General features: G+C 39.9%; 1 protein-coding gene across 1 annotated transcript in view; it reads left to right on the top strand.

Moving 5' to 3' along the window:
* Window positions 1–16,015, top strand: part of LOC128697882 (rho-related BTB domain-containing protein 1) — a gene marked incomplete at its 5' end in the record, with an annotated part of 58,535 nt that extends 42,520 nt beyond the window's left edge. The window contains 3 exon segments of the mRNA XM_053789877.2: window positions 1,747–1,917; window positions 10,767–11,006; window positions 15,725–16,015. Coding sequence (XP_053645852.2) covers window positions 1,747–1,917; window positions 10,767–11,006; window positions 15,725–15,922 — 609 coding nt within the window.
* Window positions 16,016–18,520: the final 2,505 nt, after the last annotated feature.

Below are 18,520 nucleotides of genomic sequence, written 5' to 3'. Positions count from 1 at the left end.
ACAAAGAACTTTGTCCTTGGAGGCAAAGAGGGGAATGTATGAGAGTATAGTTTTACCAACGCTCTTATATGGGTGTGAAGCATGGGTGATGAATGTTGCAGCGAGGAGAAGGCTGGAGGCAGTGGAGATGTCATGTCTGAGGGCAATGTGTGGTGTGAATATAATGCAGAGAATTCGTAGTTTGGAAGTTAGGAGGAGGTGCGGGATTACCAAAACTGTTGTCCAGATGGCTGAGGAAGGGTTGTTGAGGTGGTTCGGACATGTAGAGAGAATGGAGCAAAACAGAATCACTTCAAAAGTGTATCAGTCTGTAGTGGAAGGAAGGCGGGGTAGGGGTTGGCCTAGGAAAGGTTGGAGAGAGGGGGTAAAGGAGGTTTTGTGTGCGAGGGGCTTGGACTTCCAGCAGGTATGCGTGAGCGTGTTTGATAGGAGTGAATGGAGACAAATGGTTTTTAATACTTGATGTGCTGTTGGAGTGTGAGCAAAGTAACATTTATGAAGGGGTTCAGGGAAACCGGCAGGCCGGACTTGAGTCCTGGAGATGGGAAGCACAGTGCCTGCACTCTGAAGGAGGGGTGTTAATGTTGCAGTTTAAAAACTGTAGTATAAAGCACCCTTCTGGCAAGACAGTGATGGAGTGAATGATGGTGAAAGTTTTTCTTTTTCGGGCCACCCTGCCTTGGTGGGAATCGGCCAGTGTGATAATAAAAATAATAATAATGAATGTAAATCAGCTCTGTGTCTTCCTTTGCGGATGACACCCGAATTGCCATGGCAGTATCCTCCATTGAAGACACTGCGAGACTCCAAGTGGACATCAACCAAATCTTTAAATGGGCCGCAGAAAACAATGTGAAGTTCAATGAAGAGAAATTTCAATTACTCAGACTTGGAAAATTTAAGGAAATCAAAACTATATCAGAGTATAAAACAATTTCCAACCACACAATAGAGCAAAAAACTAATGTGAAGGACCTGGAAGTGGTAATGTCAAAAGTTCTCACCTTCAAAGATCACAACAGTGTATCTACCACATCTGCTAGGAAAATGATAGGATGGATATTGAGAACCTTCAAAACTAGGAATCCCAAGCCCATGATGATTCTTTTCAAACTGCTTGTTCTGTCTAGACTGGAATATTGCTGTAAATTAACAGTGCCTTTCAAGGAAGGTGAAATTGCTGACCTGGAGAATGTGCAGAGAATGTTCATGGCACACATAAGTACAATTAAACCTAGATTACTGGGAACAGTTGAAGATCCTTGACTTGTATTCCTAGGAATGCAGGTGAGAAAGTTACATTGTAGCATACCAAGATAAAACCATTCCCATTACTAAATTACACTAATTGTAATACTGTTGTTTTTGCTACCTCGTTGTTATAAATCTTATTAATTATAACATTTTTAATTACCTAACTTTTGTAATAATGTGAATTAATTAGCATTAGAATGTACCACTCCATAACCTGTATCATTATAGAGTAGGCAGTAAGAATTAGGATTAGTCTGCCCAGAATATCTATTCATGCTAGTGGCTTTCTTTGTACTTCATATTTTGTAAATATGTAGACCACACATTGTAAACTTTGCAATGATATAAAAATTTTGAATCTATGTTACTATATTTTATTCAGTGTTATCCCTTCTTATATTGAATATCCAAGGGAGCTTTTGACTATAAAATACTATAAGAAGTTTATTTTTTCTTATAGATGCACAATACTCTTATTAATATTTGACACAGATGTTGTGTGGTCGATTAAAAGAGTTGTGTTTAGAGGGCGGCCTCTTCTCCGATGTAATGTTCCAACTGGAGGACGGTACCACAGCAGCTCACCGTCCCTTACTAATGGCTCGCTGTGACATGATGCATGCAATGTTCTCAGGAGACTTCAGAGAAAGTAATGCCAAGGTGGTAAGTGCAACCCTTACACCAAATTTATTTTTTTTATTCTTCTGGCTCTTAAAGATTATTATTATTTTCAGTGTTATTATTATTATTAATCTCTCTGCAGTGGGAACCTACATTGGATGCCAGAACTTTTCATTTTCTTCTGAGGATTTTATTTATAACTTCAGAATGCTTGGACTGATCAACTTAAAATATTCAGTAGTGATGTATAGTGTCTTGAGAAAGGTTTTATTGTTGTTGACATCCCCAGGTGTCTGTTCTTTTGTCAGCTTTATAGATTTTGATTGTGGGCCTTGTGAGTTTAATTTACCAACTTTGTAAAATAAATTATTTTCTATACAATAACAAGAGAATGCCTCTTCTGATCAGCTTCAGACCTTAAGTATTTTACATAGAGAAAGGGTTGAATATAATATAATAATAATGCAATATAATATCTTTATTTTTACAAGTACATAGACAAGGTATACAGGCCTATCTGACATCAGTGACATACTGCTATATAGAAAGCCGCTTATTATGCAGAGAATTTCGGGCAAATTAGGTCATTTTTTTCCTGGGATATGGCCCACACCAGTCGACTAATGCCCAGGTACCCATTTTACTGATAGATGAACATAGACAACCAGTGTAAGGAAACACGCTCAATGTTTCTACCCTCACCGGGGATCAACCCCTGACATTCACTGTGTGAAGCAAGAGCTTTAGCCACCAGGCCAAGGGCCACCATGAATTGATCTTGGGCTCTGGAAAGGCCAGTTTACCAAATTTGTTGTAGAAATTTTAAAAATTTAAAAATTAGCTCTCTTTGCATAAAACATCCACAGACAAACAACTTTATTTCTATAAAGAGGCACACTGTACAGAATATAATTATGGTAGAATACATGTATAAACTACTTTATAGAAGCCCCTTGTTATGCAAGGCATTCTTATGAATACAGGCATTGATCCTGATGTAAACTTTTTCTTAAATGAATTATGCGAATCAAACAACAACTGTAATTATTATACAACAGACCAAGCAAAGACATTACTCAGAGCAAACAATAACATAACTATCTTTAATTACAATGTCAGATCCCTGAGCAAACATTATGATGACCTCACAGCATTACTCAATTCCCTTTATTCCACACTCACAGAAACCTGGCTAAAACCTGGTATTACAGATGTCTATGCCATTCCTGGTTACACAGCCATACACAACTGTAGGACAGACCAGTTGAGGGTGGAACAGCTATTTTTTTTATTTTTTATTATCACACTGGGCGATTCCCACCAAGGCAGGGTGGCCCGAAAAAGAAAAACTTTCACCATCATTCACTCCATCACTATCTTGCCAGAAGGGTGCTTTACACTACAGTTTTTAAACTGCAACATTAACACCCCTCCTTCAGAGTGCAGGCACTGTACTTCCCATCTCCAGAACTCAAGTCCGGCCTGTCGGTTTCCCTGAACCCCTTCATAAATGTTACTTTGCTCACACTCCAACAGCACGTCAAGTATTAAAAACCATTTGTCTCCATTCACTCCTGTCAAACACGCTCACGCATGCCTGCTGGAAGTCCAAGCCCCTCGCCCACAAAACCTCCTTTACCCCCTCCCTCCAACCTTTCCTAGGCCGACCCCTACCCCGCCTTCCTTCCACTACAGACTGATACACTCTTGAAGTTATTCTGTTTCGCTCCATTCTCTCCACATGTCTGAACCACCTCAACAACCCTTCCTCAGCCCTCTGGACAACAGTTTTGGTAATCCCACACCTCCTCCTAACTTCCAAACTACGAATTCTCTGCATTATATTCACACCACACATTGCTCTCAGACATGACATCTCCACTGCCTCCAGTCTTCTCCTCGCTGCAACATTCATCACCCATGCTTCACACCCATATAAGAGCGTTGGTAAAACTATACTCTCATACATTCCCCTCTTTGCCTCCAAGGACAAAGTTCTTTGTCTCCACAGACTCCTAAGTGCACCACTCACCCTTTTCCCCTCATCAATTCTATGATTCACTTCATCTTTCATAGACCCATCCGCTGACATGTCCACTCCCAAATATCTGAATACATTCACCTCCTCCATACTCCAATCTTTCATCACCTAATCTTTTTGTTATCCTCATAACCTTACTCTTTCCTGTATTCACTTTCAATTTTCTTCTTTTTCACACCCTACCAAATTCATCCACCAATCTCTGCAACTTCTCTTCAGAATCTCCCAAGAGCACAGTGTCATCAGCAAAGAGCAACTGTGACAACTCCCACTTTATGTGTGATTCTTTATCTTTTAACTCCATGCCTCTATATACTACTCAAATCAACTTGAATGTACCTATAAATCTTGCACAAGGGATGAGCATGGTGAATATATCATAGCTAAAGTTAAATCAAAAGACCTGCGAAAACCCCTCACAGTTATGAACATTTACAGTTTACCACAGTCAAACATTTACCACTTTAGTGAAAAATTAGGACACTTGATTACTGATGCAGGCTCCAGGATGTACATGTTTATAGAGGGGCAACTGATATATCGGATCATTATTTAGTTGTAGCTACAGTTAGAGTAAGAGGTAGATGGGAAAAGAGGAAGGTGGCAACAACAAGTAAGAGGGAGGTGAAAGTGTATAAACTAAGGGAGGAGGAAGTTAGGGCGAGATATAAGCGACTATTGGCAGAAAGGTGGGCTAGTGCAAAGATGAGTAGTGGGGGGGTTGAAGAGGGTTGGAATAGTTTTAAAAATGCAGTATTAGAATGTGGGGCAGAAGTTTGTGGTTATAGGAGGGTGGGGGCAGGAGGAAAGAGGAGTGATTGGTGGAATGATGAAGTAAAGGGTGTGATAAAAGAGAAAAAGGTAGCTTACGAGAGGTTTTTACAAAGCAGAAGTGTTATAAGAAGAGCAGAGTATATGGAGAGTAAAAGAAAGGTGAAGAGAGTGGTGAGAGATTGCAAAAGGAGAGCAGATGAAAGAGTGGGAGAGGCACTGTCAAGAAATTTTAATGAAAATAAGAAAAAATTTTGGAGTGAGTTAAACAAGTTAAGAAAGCCTAGGGAAAGTATGGATTTGTCAGTTAAAAACAGAGTAGGGGAGTTAGTAGATGGGGAGAGGGAGGTATTAGGTAGATGGCGAGAATATTTTGAGGAACTTTTAAATGTTAAGGAAGAAAGGGAGGCGGTAATTTCATGCACTGGCCAGGGAGGTATACCATCTTTTAGGAGTGAAGAAGAGCAGACTGTAAGTGTGGTGGAGGTACGTGAGGCATTACGTAGAATGAAAGGGGGTAAAGCAGCTGGAACTGATGGGATCATGACAGAAATGTTAAAAGCAGGGGGGGATATAGTGTTGGAGTGGTTGGTACTTTTGTTTAATAAATGTATGAAAGAGGGGAAGGTACCTAGGGATTGGCGGAGAGCATGTATAGTCCCTTTATATAAAGGGAAAGGGGACAAAAGAGATTGTAAAAATTATAGAGGAATAAGTTTACTGAGTATACCAGGAAAAGTATACGGTAGGGTTATAATTGAAAGAATTAGAGGTAAGACAGAATGTAGAATTGCGGACGAACAAGGAGGTTTCAGAGTGGGTAGGGGATGTGTAGATCAAGTGTTTACATTGAAGCATATATGTGAACAGTATTTAGATAAAGGTAGGGAAGTTTTTATTGCATTTATGGATTTAGAAAAGGCATATGATAGAGTGGATAGAGGAGCAATGTGGCAGATGTTGCAAGTATATGGAATAGGTGGTAAGTTACTAAATGCTGTAAAGAGCTTTTATGAGGATAGTGAGGCTCAGGTTAGGGTGTGTAGAAAAGAGGGAGAATACTTCCCGGTAAAAGTAGGTCTTAGACAGGGATGTGTAATGTCACCATGGTTGTTTAATATATTTATAGATGGGGTTGTAAAAGAAGTAAATGCTAGGGTGTTCGGGAGAGGGGTGGGATTAAATTATGGGGAATCAAATTCAAAATGGGAATTGACACAGTTACTTTTTGCTGATGATACTGTGCTTATGGGAGATTCTAAAGAAAAATTGCAAAGGTTAGTGGATGAGTTTGAGAATGTGTGTAAAGGTAGAAAGTTGAAAGTGAACATAGAAAAGAGTAAGGTGATGAGGGTATCAAATGATTTAGATAAAGAAAAATTGGATATCAAATTGGGGAGGAGGAGTATAGAAGAAGTGAATGTTTTCAGATACTTGGGAGTTGACGTGTCGGCGGATGGATTTATGAAGGATGAGGTTAATCATAGAATTGATGAGGGAAAAAAGGTGAGTGGTGCGTTGAGGTATATGTGGAGTCAAAAAACGTTATCTATGGAGGCAAAGAAGGGAATGTATGAAAGTATAGTAGTACCAACACTCTTATATGGATGTGAAGCTTGGGTGGTAAATGCAGCAGCGAGGAGACGGTTGGAGGCAGTGGAGATGTCCTGTCTAAGGGCAATGTGTGGTGTAAATATTATGCAGAAAATTCGGAGTGTGGAAATTAGGAGAAGGTGTGGAGTTAATAAAAGCATTAGTCAGAGGGCAGAAGAGGGGTTGTTGAGGTGGTTTGGTCATTTAGAGAGAATGGATCAAAGTAGAATGACATGGAAAGCATATAAATCTATAGGGGAAGGAAAGAGGGGTAGGGGTCGTCCTCGAAAGGGTTGGAAAGAGGGGCTAAAGGAGGTTTTGTGGGTGAGGGGCTTGGACTTCCAGCAAGCGTGCATGAGCGTGTTAGATAGGAGTGAATGGAGACGAATGATACTTGGAACCTGACGATCTGTTGGAGTGTGAGCAGGGTAATATTTAGTGAAGGGATTCAGGGAAACCGGTTATTTTCATATAGTCGGACTTGAGTCCTGGAAATGGGAAGTACAATGCCTGCACTTTAAAGGAGGGGTTTGGGATATTGGCAGTTTGGAGGGATATGTTGTGTATCTCTATAAGTATATGCTTCTAAGCTGTTATATTCTGAGCACCTCTGCAAAAGCAGTGATAATGTGTGAGTGTGGTGAAAGTGTTGAATGATGATGAAAGTATTTTCTTTTTGGGGATTTTCTTTCTTTTTTGGGTCACCCTGCCTCGGTGGGAGACGACCGACTTGTTTAAAAAAAAAAAAAAAAAAAAAAAAATTACTGATGCACATATGAACAAAGACCACCTACTGCTAACAAGAGATTTCAACATAGATCTACTACATGACCAGGACCCACAAGTAACTGAATTCACAAACACTATGAGCAACTGCTTGTTGCTACCAACAATATCTAAACCTACAAGAATCTCCAAGACCAGTGTCTCTTTAATAGACCACATCTGAACTAACACCATATCCCCTTTAAAATCAGGCATAATCATGGGCAACACCACAGACCACTACCCAACCTTTCTCAGAACCAATCTAAGTAAATTGCCCCAAGACATTACTAAAGTTACCTTCAGACTGCATAATGAGACAGCTGTAAATAACTTTATAGCAGCTATGAATAACATTGACTGGCAAAATGAGCTCAAAACATATACAGATATGAATGAATGTATAAATAATTTTCTTAAAAAACCCATTACCTCTATAACAAACATTGCCCTAGGAAAACTAAACAGATCACAGCTAAGAGACTGAATAGTCCCTGGCTAACACCCAGCATCCTTAAATCCATTAATACAAAGCACCAATATGAAAAACAGTACAGAATGGGCCAAATGACTAGAGACCAGTCAAAACACTATATTATGAAACACTGTATTATGAAAATAGACTACGAACCATCAAAGGTGATATGAAAAATACCTGGAAAACTCTATCAGAAATTCTTGGAACTAAAAAGATATCCAAAAACAAAACAGTCAAATTAACAAAATCAGACAAACCCCTACTCTTACCAACTGAAACAGCAAACAGACTCAGTGTTTTCTTCTCCACCATAGGAAAGAACCTAGCAAGCAAAATCCTAAACTCAAACACCCGTCCATCTGACTACCTCATGAGTACCTACCCAAACACACTATTCCTAGCTCCAACCAACCCAACAGAAGTCTCGCTCATCATCAACACCCTTAAAAACAAGGCATGAGACATAAACAACTTGCCAACTTTTATGTACAAAAAAACTTCTCAAGTATTGTCACCAATTATTGCAACACTCTTTAACAAATCCATTGAATCCTCCACCTTCCCAACAATTCTCAAAATAGTGAGGGTCACTCCAATACACAAAGGAGGTGAACAAGCAGACTTAAATAACTATAGACCAATACCTAACTTACCACTCCTCTCTAAAATCTTTGAAAAATTAATACATAGACAGATCTATTCCTGCCTTGTCTCACATAACATACTAAACCCCTGATAGTTTGGATTCAGGAATAATAAAAGCACAAATGATGCTATCATACACATGCTAGAACTAATATATACCGCTCTTGAAAAGAAAGAAGGCCTGCTGAGAATCTTCATTGATTTACATAAAGCTTTTGATACAGTCCACCATGAACTGCTGTACACTAAATTAACACACTATGGTATAAGAGGCCACTCCCTCAACTACCTAAAGTCGTACCTTAGCAACAGAAGCCAATATGTGCACACAAATGGTGCAAGCTCTTCCACACAACCAATCACAGTCGGAGTCCCCCACAGGGAAGCGTCCTTGGACCACTCCTCTTTCTCATCTACATCAACGACCTACCAAATGCATCACAGCTTCTCAACCCCATATTATTTGCAGATGACACTACATATGTCTTATCTCACCCAAACTCAGTCATACTCTCCAACACAGTCAATGCCAAATTACAGAAAATATCTGCCTGGATGATGACTAATAAACTTACACTGAATACTGACAAAACCTACTTCATTCAGTTTGGAAACAAAGCTGCAAATGTTTCACTTAACATAATGCTAAACGGATCAACCGTCACAAGACTCAAGGAGGGAAAATTCCTAGGAATCCACCTTGACAGTCTCTTCGAGTTCCAGACACATATACAACAGATAACCAAGAAAATCTCTGAGACTGTATGTATACTATCAAAGATATGATACTATGTTCCACAATCGGCTCTCCTTGCACTGTATCATTCACTCATCTACCCTTATCTCACATGTGGAATTTGTGCATGGGGATCAACAGCATTAAATCACCTAAGACCACTAATAACCCAGCAAAAGGCAGCAGTCAGAATGTTGACAAATTCCCACTCCTGACAGTATACTCCATCAATATTCAAAAGTCTAAATCTGCTCACAATTAAGAACATCCATACTTATTCATGCACCTACTACATACATAGAACAATACATGCAAACATAAACCCTCCACTCAAACTTTTCATCACCAATCTTAACAGGACACATGACCATAACACAAGACACAGATCTCTTTTTGATATACCCCGTGTCCATATCACACTGTGTAAAAACTCTATGCACATAAAGGGCCCCAAAATTTGGAATTCATTACCAGAAAATACCAAAGTAACTCAGTCTGAAAATCAATTCAAGACTCTTCTCAAAAGCCACCTATTCACCCTAGACTAAATACTCAGTACTCAATATCTAACACTACCAATAACTCTACCAATTACCTAAATCTTAAAACTTCATGACCAGACAACCAAGCTCATATATTGACAAATTACCACATGGAAGTATACATACCTACCAAAACCAGTATTGCCCTTCACCAAATTGTAGCAGTCTCATACTGTAAATTACTGAAAACTGCTGTAAACTACTGTAAACTACTCCTGAATCATGTTTCATAAAAAGCATTTTTGAATACATGAATATATCCTTTTGTTTGTGTAAATTAGATTTACTTATTATTAATAGAACTACTCTACAACTATGATAATTTCTTTAGTGATAAGTAGTCAGTAAGGCATTGAATTAAGTCAGCACATAATGCCAAGGCATAATAGAGGCTGTCTTTGCACTGTAACCCATCATTGTAAAAATATAATCTTGATGTACTACTTGCAAAGAAATAAATGAATCTGACTCTGAATCTGATTTCAGGTTGCCTTATAAATACTAGACAATGGGACACATATAGAACTTGAGAATAAGAATACTTAGTTTATACTGTATTGCATGCTGAGTCTGGTGTCAGGTCATATGTGAGGTAATATCTCAGCCTTATAATCCTTCTGCTGTTCTATTATTTTTACAGTTCCTTGAAAATGTGAGAAATCATGAAAGTGCTTGGAAATTCACTAATTTTTCACAGTAGTTATTTTGCATATTGTGATATCACCTGTTTACTGTGATCTTATTGCATAGAATAAAAAATATATAGTACAGTATATAATATAGAATAATACGTGTTGAAAAGGAGAAATGTAATATAATGCCATCATTTATTGATATTGTTTTACCCACACAGTGGGATTCATCAAGTCACAAGTGTTGTCAATAATGGATCACATCGTACTACATTTGTCACTTATTTTTCATTGTGTCAGTATTTTACGCTAAGTACCCCAATGGAAATAAGTCTGGGGGTTATCCTGGGTAATTTACACACATGTTACTAGGTATGATAATTTGTGTAACTGTATTTAGGTGTTTTTTTTTTTTTTTTTTTAAACAAGTCGGCCGTCTCCCACCGAGGCAGGGTGACCCAAAAAAGAAAGAAAATCCCCAAAAAGAAAATACTTTCATCATCATTCAACACTTTCACCACACTCACACATTATCACTGTTTTTGCAGAGGTGCTCAGAATACAACAGTTTAGAAGCATATACGTATAAAGATACACAACATATCCCTCCAAACTGCCAATATGTACTTAAATAAACTTACTCCTCTGTAGATAGTAAGTGCATTAACCAAGGTGTTGTTTATCTCAGATAACCTTTCCTGGAGTAAAGCAGCGGACCTTTCACATCTTGGTGCAGTACTTGTACACAGACACTGTCCCGACACTCAAGATTCGTGAGTGTCTTCCCATTGTAGAGCTCGGCAACCGCTTGTGTCTTCCGCGTCTCATATCCTTAGTTGAGATTGAGATCATTGACCTCTTCCAGCGAGTGATCCAGGCTGGAGGTGATGTCAGTGAAGACTGTATTTACCTTCTGGAGCCTCTACAGGTAAGCTTTTGTAAGAATCACTTTATTTTTAGCTTTGTAATTTATTCCATACCTACATGGCAGTGTTGAATGAGGTGATAGAGGTATTCATTGGCAGGGACTAGGTAGACTAACCAGTATATCTGTTAGACCAGAGGGGATTATTATTATTATTATTTTCAATCTTTATTATTATTAATACATTATATTTTATTATTATGATAGGTAGTAGGTTGGTAGACAGCAACCACCCAGGGAGGTACTACCGTCCTGCCAAGTGAGTGTAAAACGAAAGCCTGTAATTGTTTTATATGATGGTAGGATTGCTGATGTCTTTTTTCTGTCTCATAAACATGCAAGATTTCAGGTACGTCTTTCTACTTCTACTTACATTTAGGTCACACTACACATGCATTTACAAGCATATGTATACACACCCTTCTGGGTTTTCTTCTATTATTCTTACTAGTTCTTGTTCTTGTTTATTTCCACTTATCTCCATGGGGAAGTGGAACAGAATTCTTCCTCCATAAGCCATGCGTGCCATAAGAGGCAACTGAAATGCCAGGAGCAAGGGGCTGGTAACTCCTTCTCCTGTATATATTGCTAAATGTACAAGGAGAAATTTTTGTTTTTCTTTTTGGGCCACCCTGCCTCGGTGGGATATGGCCGGTGTGTTGAAAGAAAGAATTATTATTATGTTATATATTTTTTCAAGTCAACAGCCATTTCCCACCAAGGTAGTGTCCCAAAGAATAAAAGTCACAATCATTCATTTATTTGCTGTCTTTCTAAAAATATGCTGATATTACAAGCACTTCCCTTCCACCTCCAGGACTCAAGTCTGGATAGCCAGTTTCCCTGAATCCCTTCAGAAAAACTGCCTTTTTCACACTCCAGCAGCCTGTCCATTGAAATCAACTTGTCTTCACATTCACTTCTATCTAACACACTCACATAAGCCTGCTGGATGCTCAAGCCTCTAAAATTCAAAGCCTTTTTTACCCCCCTCTCTCCAATTCTTCCTGGGACAACCAATTCCCATCCTGCCTTCCACCCCAAATTTATACACTTTCTTCATCAGCGTATCCCTCTCCACCCTTTCTACATGTCCAAACCATCTCAACTACCCTTTCTTATATATAAGACATCCTCACTGCCTCTAGCCTCCTTCTCCTTCTCTTCCTTGCTGCAGCATTTAAAACTTACTTCACGCCCATATAAAGGTATTGGTACCACTATACTTTGACACATGTCTTTTTTGGCCTCCATAGATAAAAATCTTTCCACAGATACTGCAATGCACCACCCACCTTTTTTTCCCCTCATCTGTTCTATAGTTCACCTCGTCATACATAGGTCCATCTGCTGACATGTCCACTCCCAAATATCTAACTACATACACTTCCTCAGTAGTCCCTCCTTCCAGTATGATATTCAATGTATCATTTCCTTGTAAAATGCTTAGTCTGTTGGGGTCATACAGCACCAAGGGAATGGGAGAGGGGAGACATGATTAGCTTTGATCCAAGGAAGGTGAAGGCAAATTTAAAACATTATCTCAAGTGTGTGTGTGTGTGTGTGTGTGTAAAAAATAATGAGTCAAAGAAACACTGAGCCTACACTGAAAACACAAGGCTTAGAGTACACAAGAAATTCACTGTGAATGTCTCACACACACAGATGTCTTTAAATGCAGGAAAATAAACCATACCCCCGGCCGGGATTGAACCTGCGGTCATAGAGTCTCAAAACTCCAGCCCGTCGCGCTAACCACTAGACCAGCTAGCCACAATAAGATTCATCCAACTAGGTATATTTCTACACCATAGGAAGGTTAGCACAGGCACCTCTGTGACCACAAATGCAAGTTTTTACAGACGAATCTCCAGCTAGCGTGGCCGTGACGAACTCTAGCTCAAGTCCCTTCACTGCCGTCAACATGACTTAAGAAATCGTAATGACACGATTGCAAATAAACCATACCCCCGGCCGGGATTGAACCCGCGGTCATAGAGTCTCAAAACTCCAGCCCGTCGCGCTAACCACTAGACCAGCTAGCCACAATAAGATTCATCCAACTAGGTATATTTCTACACCATAGGAAGGTTAGCACAGGCACCTCTGTGACCACAAATGCAAGTTTTTACAGACGAATCTCCAGCTAGCGTGGCCGTGACGATTTCTTAAGTCATTACGATTTCTTAAGTCATGTTGACGGCAGTGAAGGGACTTGAGCTAGAGTTCGTCACGGCCACGCTAGCTGGAGATTCGTCTGTAAAAACTTGCATTTGTGGTCACAGAGGTGCCTGTGCTAACCTTCCTATGGTGTAGAAATATACCTAGTTGGATGAATCTTATTGTGGCTAGCTGGTCTAGTGGTTAGCGCGATGGGCTGGAGTTTTGAGACTATGACCGCGGGTTCAATCCCGGCCGGGGGTATGGTTTATTTGCAATCGTGTCATTACGATTTCTTAAGTCATGCAGGAAAATGTCTGTAAACGGAAAATTATCACTGAAGTCTGGAGTAGTAGACTGAGTGACTAGTGATGAGGGGAAGACGTCCTGTGCGGGTGATGACGCCTCCTACACTCACACTGTTGTCGAAGAAATGCGCTTTCTAGGTGAACTCACATAACTGGCTTTATCGTTGGCACCAGCTACAATCTCTTGACCAATTATGTGAGCCAAAACAGTACTGGGACCCGGTACAAGAGTGGAAAAAGCCACAGGTAGATGAGTGAAGAGTGGGTGGCGGGTGGGTGAAGGGAGCGTGAGTCACTTGCTGTTGCTCACTGGTGCACACTCCACTCACTACCCACGAAGGTGGCTTAATTAACTAAGCCACAATATGCCACAGGGATGGTGAAGACCACTCTAGCATCCATCTGGCATCCAACTGGGAGCACAAAGCGATATATGAAACAATACTTCAGAGGAACTTGCGTGGCTTACTTCTCTCTCTCAGCTGGGTTAGGAAACTGGGTTGGCTGACTGGCTTAACCCACGAGAATGGCTGACTGGAAGACGTGTAACGATGCACACAGCATGAAGGAGCAGGTGGATGACAGGAGACAGGCTGGATGGTAGGCTGAGGCAGGCTGACTAGCGTTCACTTCCACAGTCTGGCTTATTGACTGGCTTAATTGCAAAATCCGGGTCAACCCCTCAGAGATTGAAGCAATTAGCACACGAACTAAGCCAGGAAGCTTGAAAAGCGGCTGCAACAGGCTTGCAGGCTAGAGTACACAGGGGGAGGAGAGTGAGGGTAACTGCTAGCTGGAGGTGGCAGACGGTTCACCTCTGACCTGCCGGCAACCCACAAACAGTCTTCTAACGTCTGAAATACCCTTAAATCCACGCCCACACCGCTGTCACCAATTTGTCATGTGGGTTTCGATAACGTGGATGGGGTAAAAATACTCACCTAGGCTGGTTTGTACGTATAATATAAAACGGGAAGTATGGGAAGCGCCAACAGCCGACCTGCCTCTCTCTGCTCCCTATCTTCGACTGACCCACAAGTGCCTACAGGGTGAGGGGTGTTTGAAATCCTGCTATGGTCAGCAGCAATATAAATAACAGTCAATGATTCACGCAGACGGTTGGTAGTGAGTCATCTAGTTACTAGGAACTGGTACTACTACTGAGATGTGTGTGTGTGTGTGTGTGTGTGCATGTGTGTGTGTGTGTGTGTGTGTGTGTATGTATGTATGTGTGTGTTTGTGTGTGTATCATCAAAGCACTTGTTCGGTAGACCAGAGTGAAGATGAGTGATATGAGTGGTGTCTAGGATGTGACATGTACATAAGCAAGGTAATATATATCAAGGAGCTCAGGAAACAAGTTGGGAAAGACAGGGCCTGTACTCAGAAAGTCAGGTAATTAGAGTACATTTTAGTGGGTCAGTACTGGATAACATTATTTGTGGTTTTCAGAAAAGGCAGCCTGAGTATGAGTTGTAGTGTATGTTTTCTTCTCTGGATCATTCATCCAGGGTGGGAACAACAAATAATGTCTGCATATCTTTGTAAATTATGCAAAGAATTCAGAGCATGGTGATTAGAAGATGATGATGTTGAGGTGGTGTGGGCATTTAGAGTGGATGGAGCAGGCTAGGATGATGAAATGGGTATATAAATCGGAGGTAGAAGGAAGGAGTAGGGGTTGTCCCAGGAAGGGCTGGAGAGACAGGGTAAAGATGTTTTAACTGCTAGGTGCGTCATATTGCAGTAAGTCAGGTGGTTTTTATTACCTGACATACTGTTGGAGTGTGAGCAAGATAACATTTATGAAGGGATTCAGTTTTAAAAGCTGGATAGCCAGACTTGAGTCCTGGAGGTGGAAAGTATAATGCCTGCACTCTAGATGGGTGAAGATGTTGCAGTTTGGAAGGTCATCTGATACGTGATATGAACATATTTCGGGCAACACAGTGATTGAGCAAATGATAGTGAATGTGTTTCCTCCTTTTTGTATACCCTACCTTGGTGGAAGATGGCTGGTGTGTTATAGAAATCTTTGTAAAAAAAAAAAAAGTTCTCCCTTTGCATAACTGATGATCTTAAGGTCTTCAAACCATAACTAATGGGGTTTCCAGGTAATTGATATAATGCTATCCAACTTTTGTGCAAATGATGTATCACGTGGAAATAAATATTGATTGATTGATTAAAAAAGTATAAATTCTAGATACTGTGGCATGTCACTTGACCATCTGATGATTTTTACCTAAACAGATGCACAATGCTGACCAGTTAGTGGAGTGGTGCTTGACCTGCATGGCAACTAATTACAATCATGTATGTCACAAGCATGCCAAGCAGCTGAGATCACTGCACCCAGAGAACCAGGCGTACCTGAACAGGCACAGATGGCCTCCTGTCTGGTTAGTTCTCAAGCTTGTTTATATACTATTATTTACTACTCTTCAATAATTCCAGTGATAACATTTCTCTTCTAATATGTATGTACAGTACTATACTGACTAATAGTAATTTCCAGATATATTTGGGTAGATTTTTAGGTTTTACCTTGGTAAATATGTTATGCATAACAGGGGCTTTCCAGGAGTACTATGAAATGTCATCCACTCTTGTAAAACTATGTCTCTTGTGAAAATATAGACAGACATGTATAATGGCAGCAGATAAATGGTGTGATGATACCAACAAGCTGTGGATAAAAGCTTTTAGGTAAAAGGACACATGTGAAACTAATGAGACATTGTATTGTGTCATATTAGTTGCATTTGTGTCCTTTTACCTAACATTCTGTCGGTAATTCTACCAACATTATTACACTTATGTAAAGTTCAGGACATTTCTTAAAGGAAACATTTAGTGTATTAAGATAGACACTTCCTTTAATAAATGCCGTGAAGCGTACGTATGTGTCTGTATTGGCCAGTGTGAGTACGAAGACACACACAACAAGCATATACTGGGACAACGTTAAAGCTCTACCCTGAGCAAAACACTGCTCTAGTAGAAGCTTATTTAGCATATTCTATCTTCATTACCACAGCTGTTCTAGATGTTACATAATAGTTATTTTCATCATGAATGAACAAAGTTGTACTGAGAGATTATAAGCAGAAGCCCTCTGCATGGATAGCAACCACACTATTGTCAATATATGACAAGAAGGGAAAAGTGTGCAGAAGTAGCTCGTTTTAGAGTAAAATATGTACCATTTTTGGTGTGTACTTTACTGCCTAAAGTTACAGGAATAATACACAAATAACCTATGTCAGCGTTTCAGTCTGACTTGAACTGAAACGTTGTCATAAATTTCATTCTCCTATGTGTGGGTTATTTGTGTATTGTTCCAGTCAAAATATTGTGTCTTTTTATTCTTTACAAGAATAACTTACACGATTTGAATTGCTGGAGTGTATCTCAGTACAGAACTTGTTCCTAAGATCATCTTCATTAATTTACAGGTTCACAGCTCTAAGTAATTTTGAGCATCATGCATAAGGTATAAGGTGAAGTTGTAGCCAGTTGTTAGTCTACAAGGTGATGTTATACCCAGTTGTTAGTCTACAAGGTGAAGTTATACCCAGTTGTTAGTCTACAAGGTGAAGTTGTAGACAGTTGTTAGTCTACAAGATGTTGTAGACAGTTGTTAGTCTACAAGGTGAAGTTATAAGTAAGTTTATTAAGGTATACACAAATATAGTTACATAGATTATCATACATAGCAGCATATGTGTAGTGAACCTAGGATAACCCAAAAAAGTCAGACAGGTAAAGGTAAAGTTGTAACCAGTTGCTAGTCTACAAAGTGAAGTTGTAGACAGTTGTTAGTCTACAAGGTGAAGTTGTAGACAGTTGCTAGTCTACAAAGTGAAGTTGTAGACAGTTGTTAGTCTACAAGGTGAAGTTGTAGACAGTTGCTAGTCTACAAAGTGAAGTTGTAGACAGTTGTTAGTCTACAAAGTGAAGTTGTAGACAGTTGTTAGTCTACAAGGTGAAGATGTAGACAGTTGTTAGTCTACAAGGTGAAGTTGTAGACAGTTGTTAGTCTACAAAGTGAAGTTGTAGACAGTTGTTAGTCTACAAGGTGAAGATGTAGCGAGTTGTTAATCTACAAGGTGAAGTTGTAGACAGTTGTTAGTCTACAAGGTGAAGTTGTAGCCATTTGTTAGTCTACAAAGTGAAGTTGTAGCCAGTTGCTAGTCTACAAGGGGAAGTTGTAGTGAGTTGTTAATCTACAAGGTGAAGTTGTAGCCAGTTATTAGTCTACAAGGTGAAGTTGTAGACAGTTGCTAGTCTACAAGGTGAAGTTGTAGCCAGCTGTTAGGAGACAAAGTGAAGTTGTAGTTAGCTGATATTATGCTAACACCACAAGACTTTGAAATTGCAATAAATGAAAATGCCCATGCACTCTGCCCCAAGCCCAGACTCGTGGAACTCTGTGTTTGTCAAGAACTGCAAGAAGCCCTTTTCACATGCCTCTAGCATTCTTTGGAGAGAGAGCATGAACATAAGGGTCATCCCACAGTTACTATAAAGAACAGACATAGCCCCACTCTGCAAAGAAGGCAGTAAAGCAATTGCAAAGAATTTCAGACCAATAGCACTAACATCCCACATCATAAATATCTTTGGAAGGGTTCGAAGAAGTAAGATCACCACCCACTTAGATACCCATCAGTTGCACAACCCAGGGCAGCATGGGTTTAGAGCAGGTCACTCCTGCCTATCCCAACTATTGGATGCTCTGGAGGACAAACAAAATGCAGATGTAGTATACACAGACTCTGCGAAAGCTTTCGACAAGTAGCACACAATAATAATGTAATAGCACACAAAGTGTGTGATAAAGGAATAACAGGAAAAGTTGGTAGATGGATCTATAACTTCGAAACAAACAGAACACAAAGAGTAGTAATAGTAAATAGAGGTAGCTACAGTGAAAAGCTCTGTCCCACAAGGTGCAGTACTCGCTCCCATCCCGTTCCTCATCCTCATATCCGACAAAGACAGATGTAAGCTACAGGATTGTCTTCCTTTGCAGATGACACCTGA

The sequence above is a fragment of the Cherax quadricarinatus genome, chromosome 68 (genome assembly GCF_038502225.1).
Source record: "Cherax quadricarinatus isolate ZL_2023a chromosome 68, ASM3850222v1, whole genome shotgun sequence".
In the NCBI taxonomy this organism is placed as follows: Eukaryota; Metazoa; Arthropoda; class Malacostraca; order Decapoda; family Parastacidae; genus Cherax; species Cherax quadricarinatus.
This window is presented reverse-complemented; position numbering and strand designations above follow the sequence as displayed.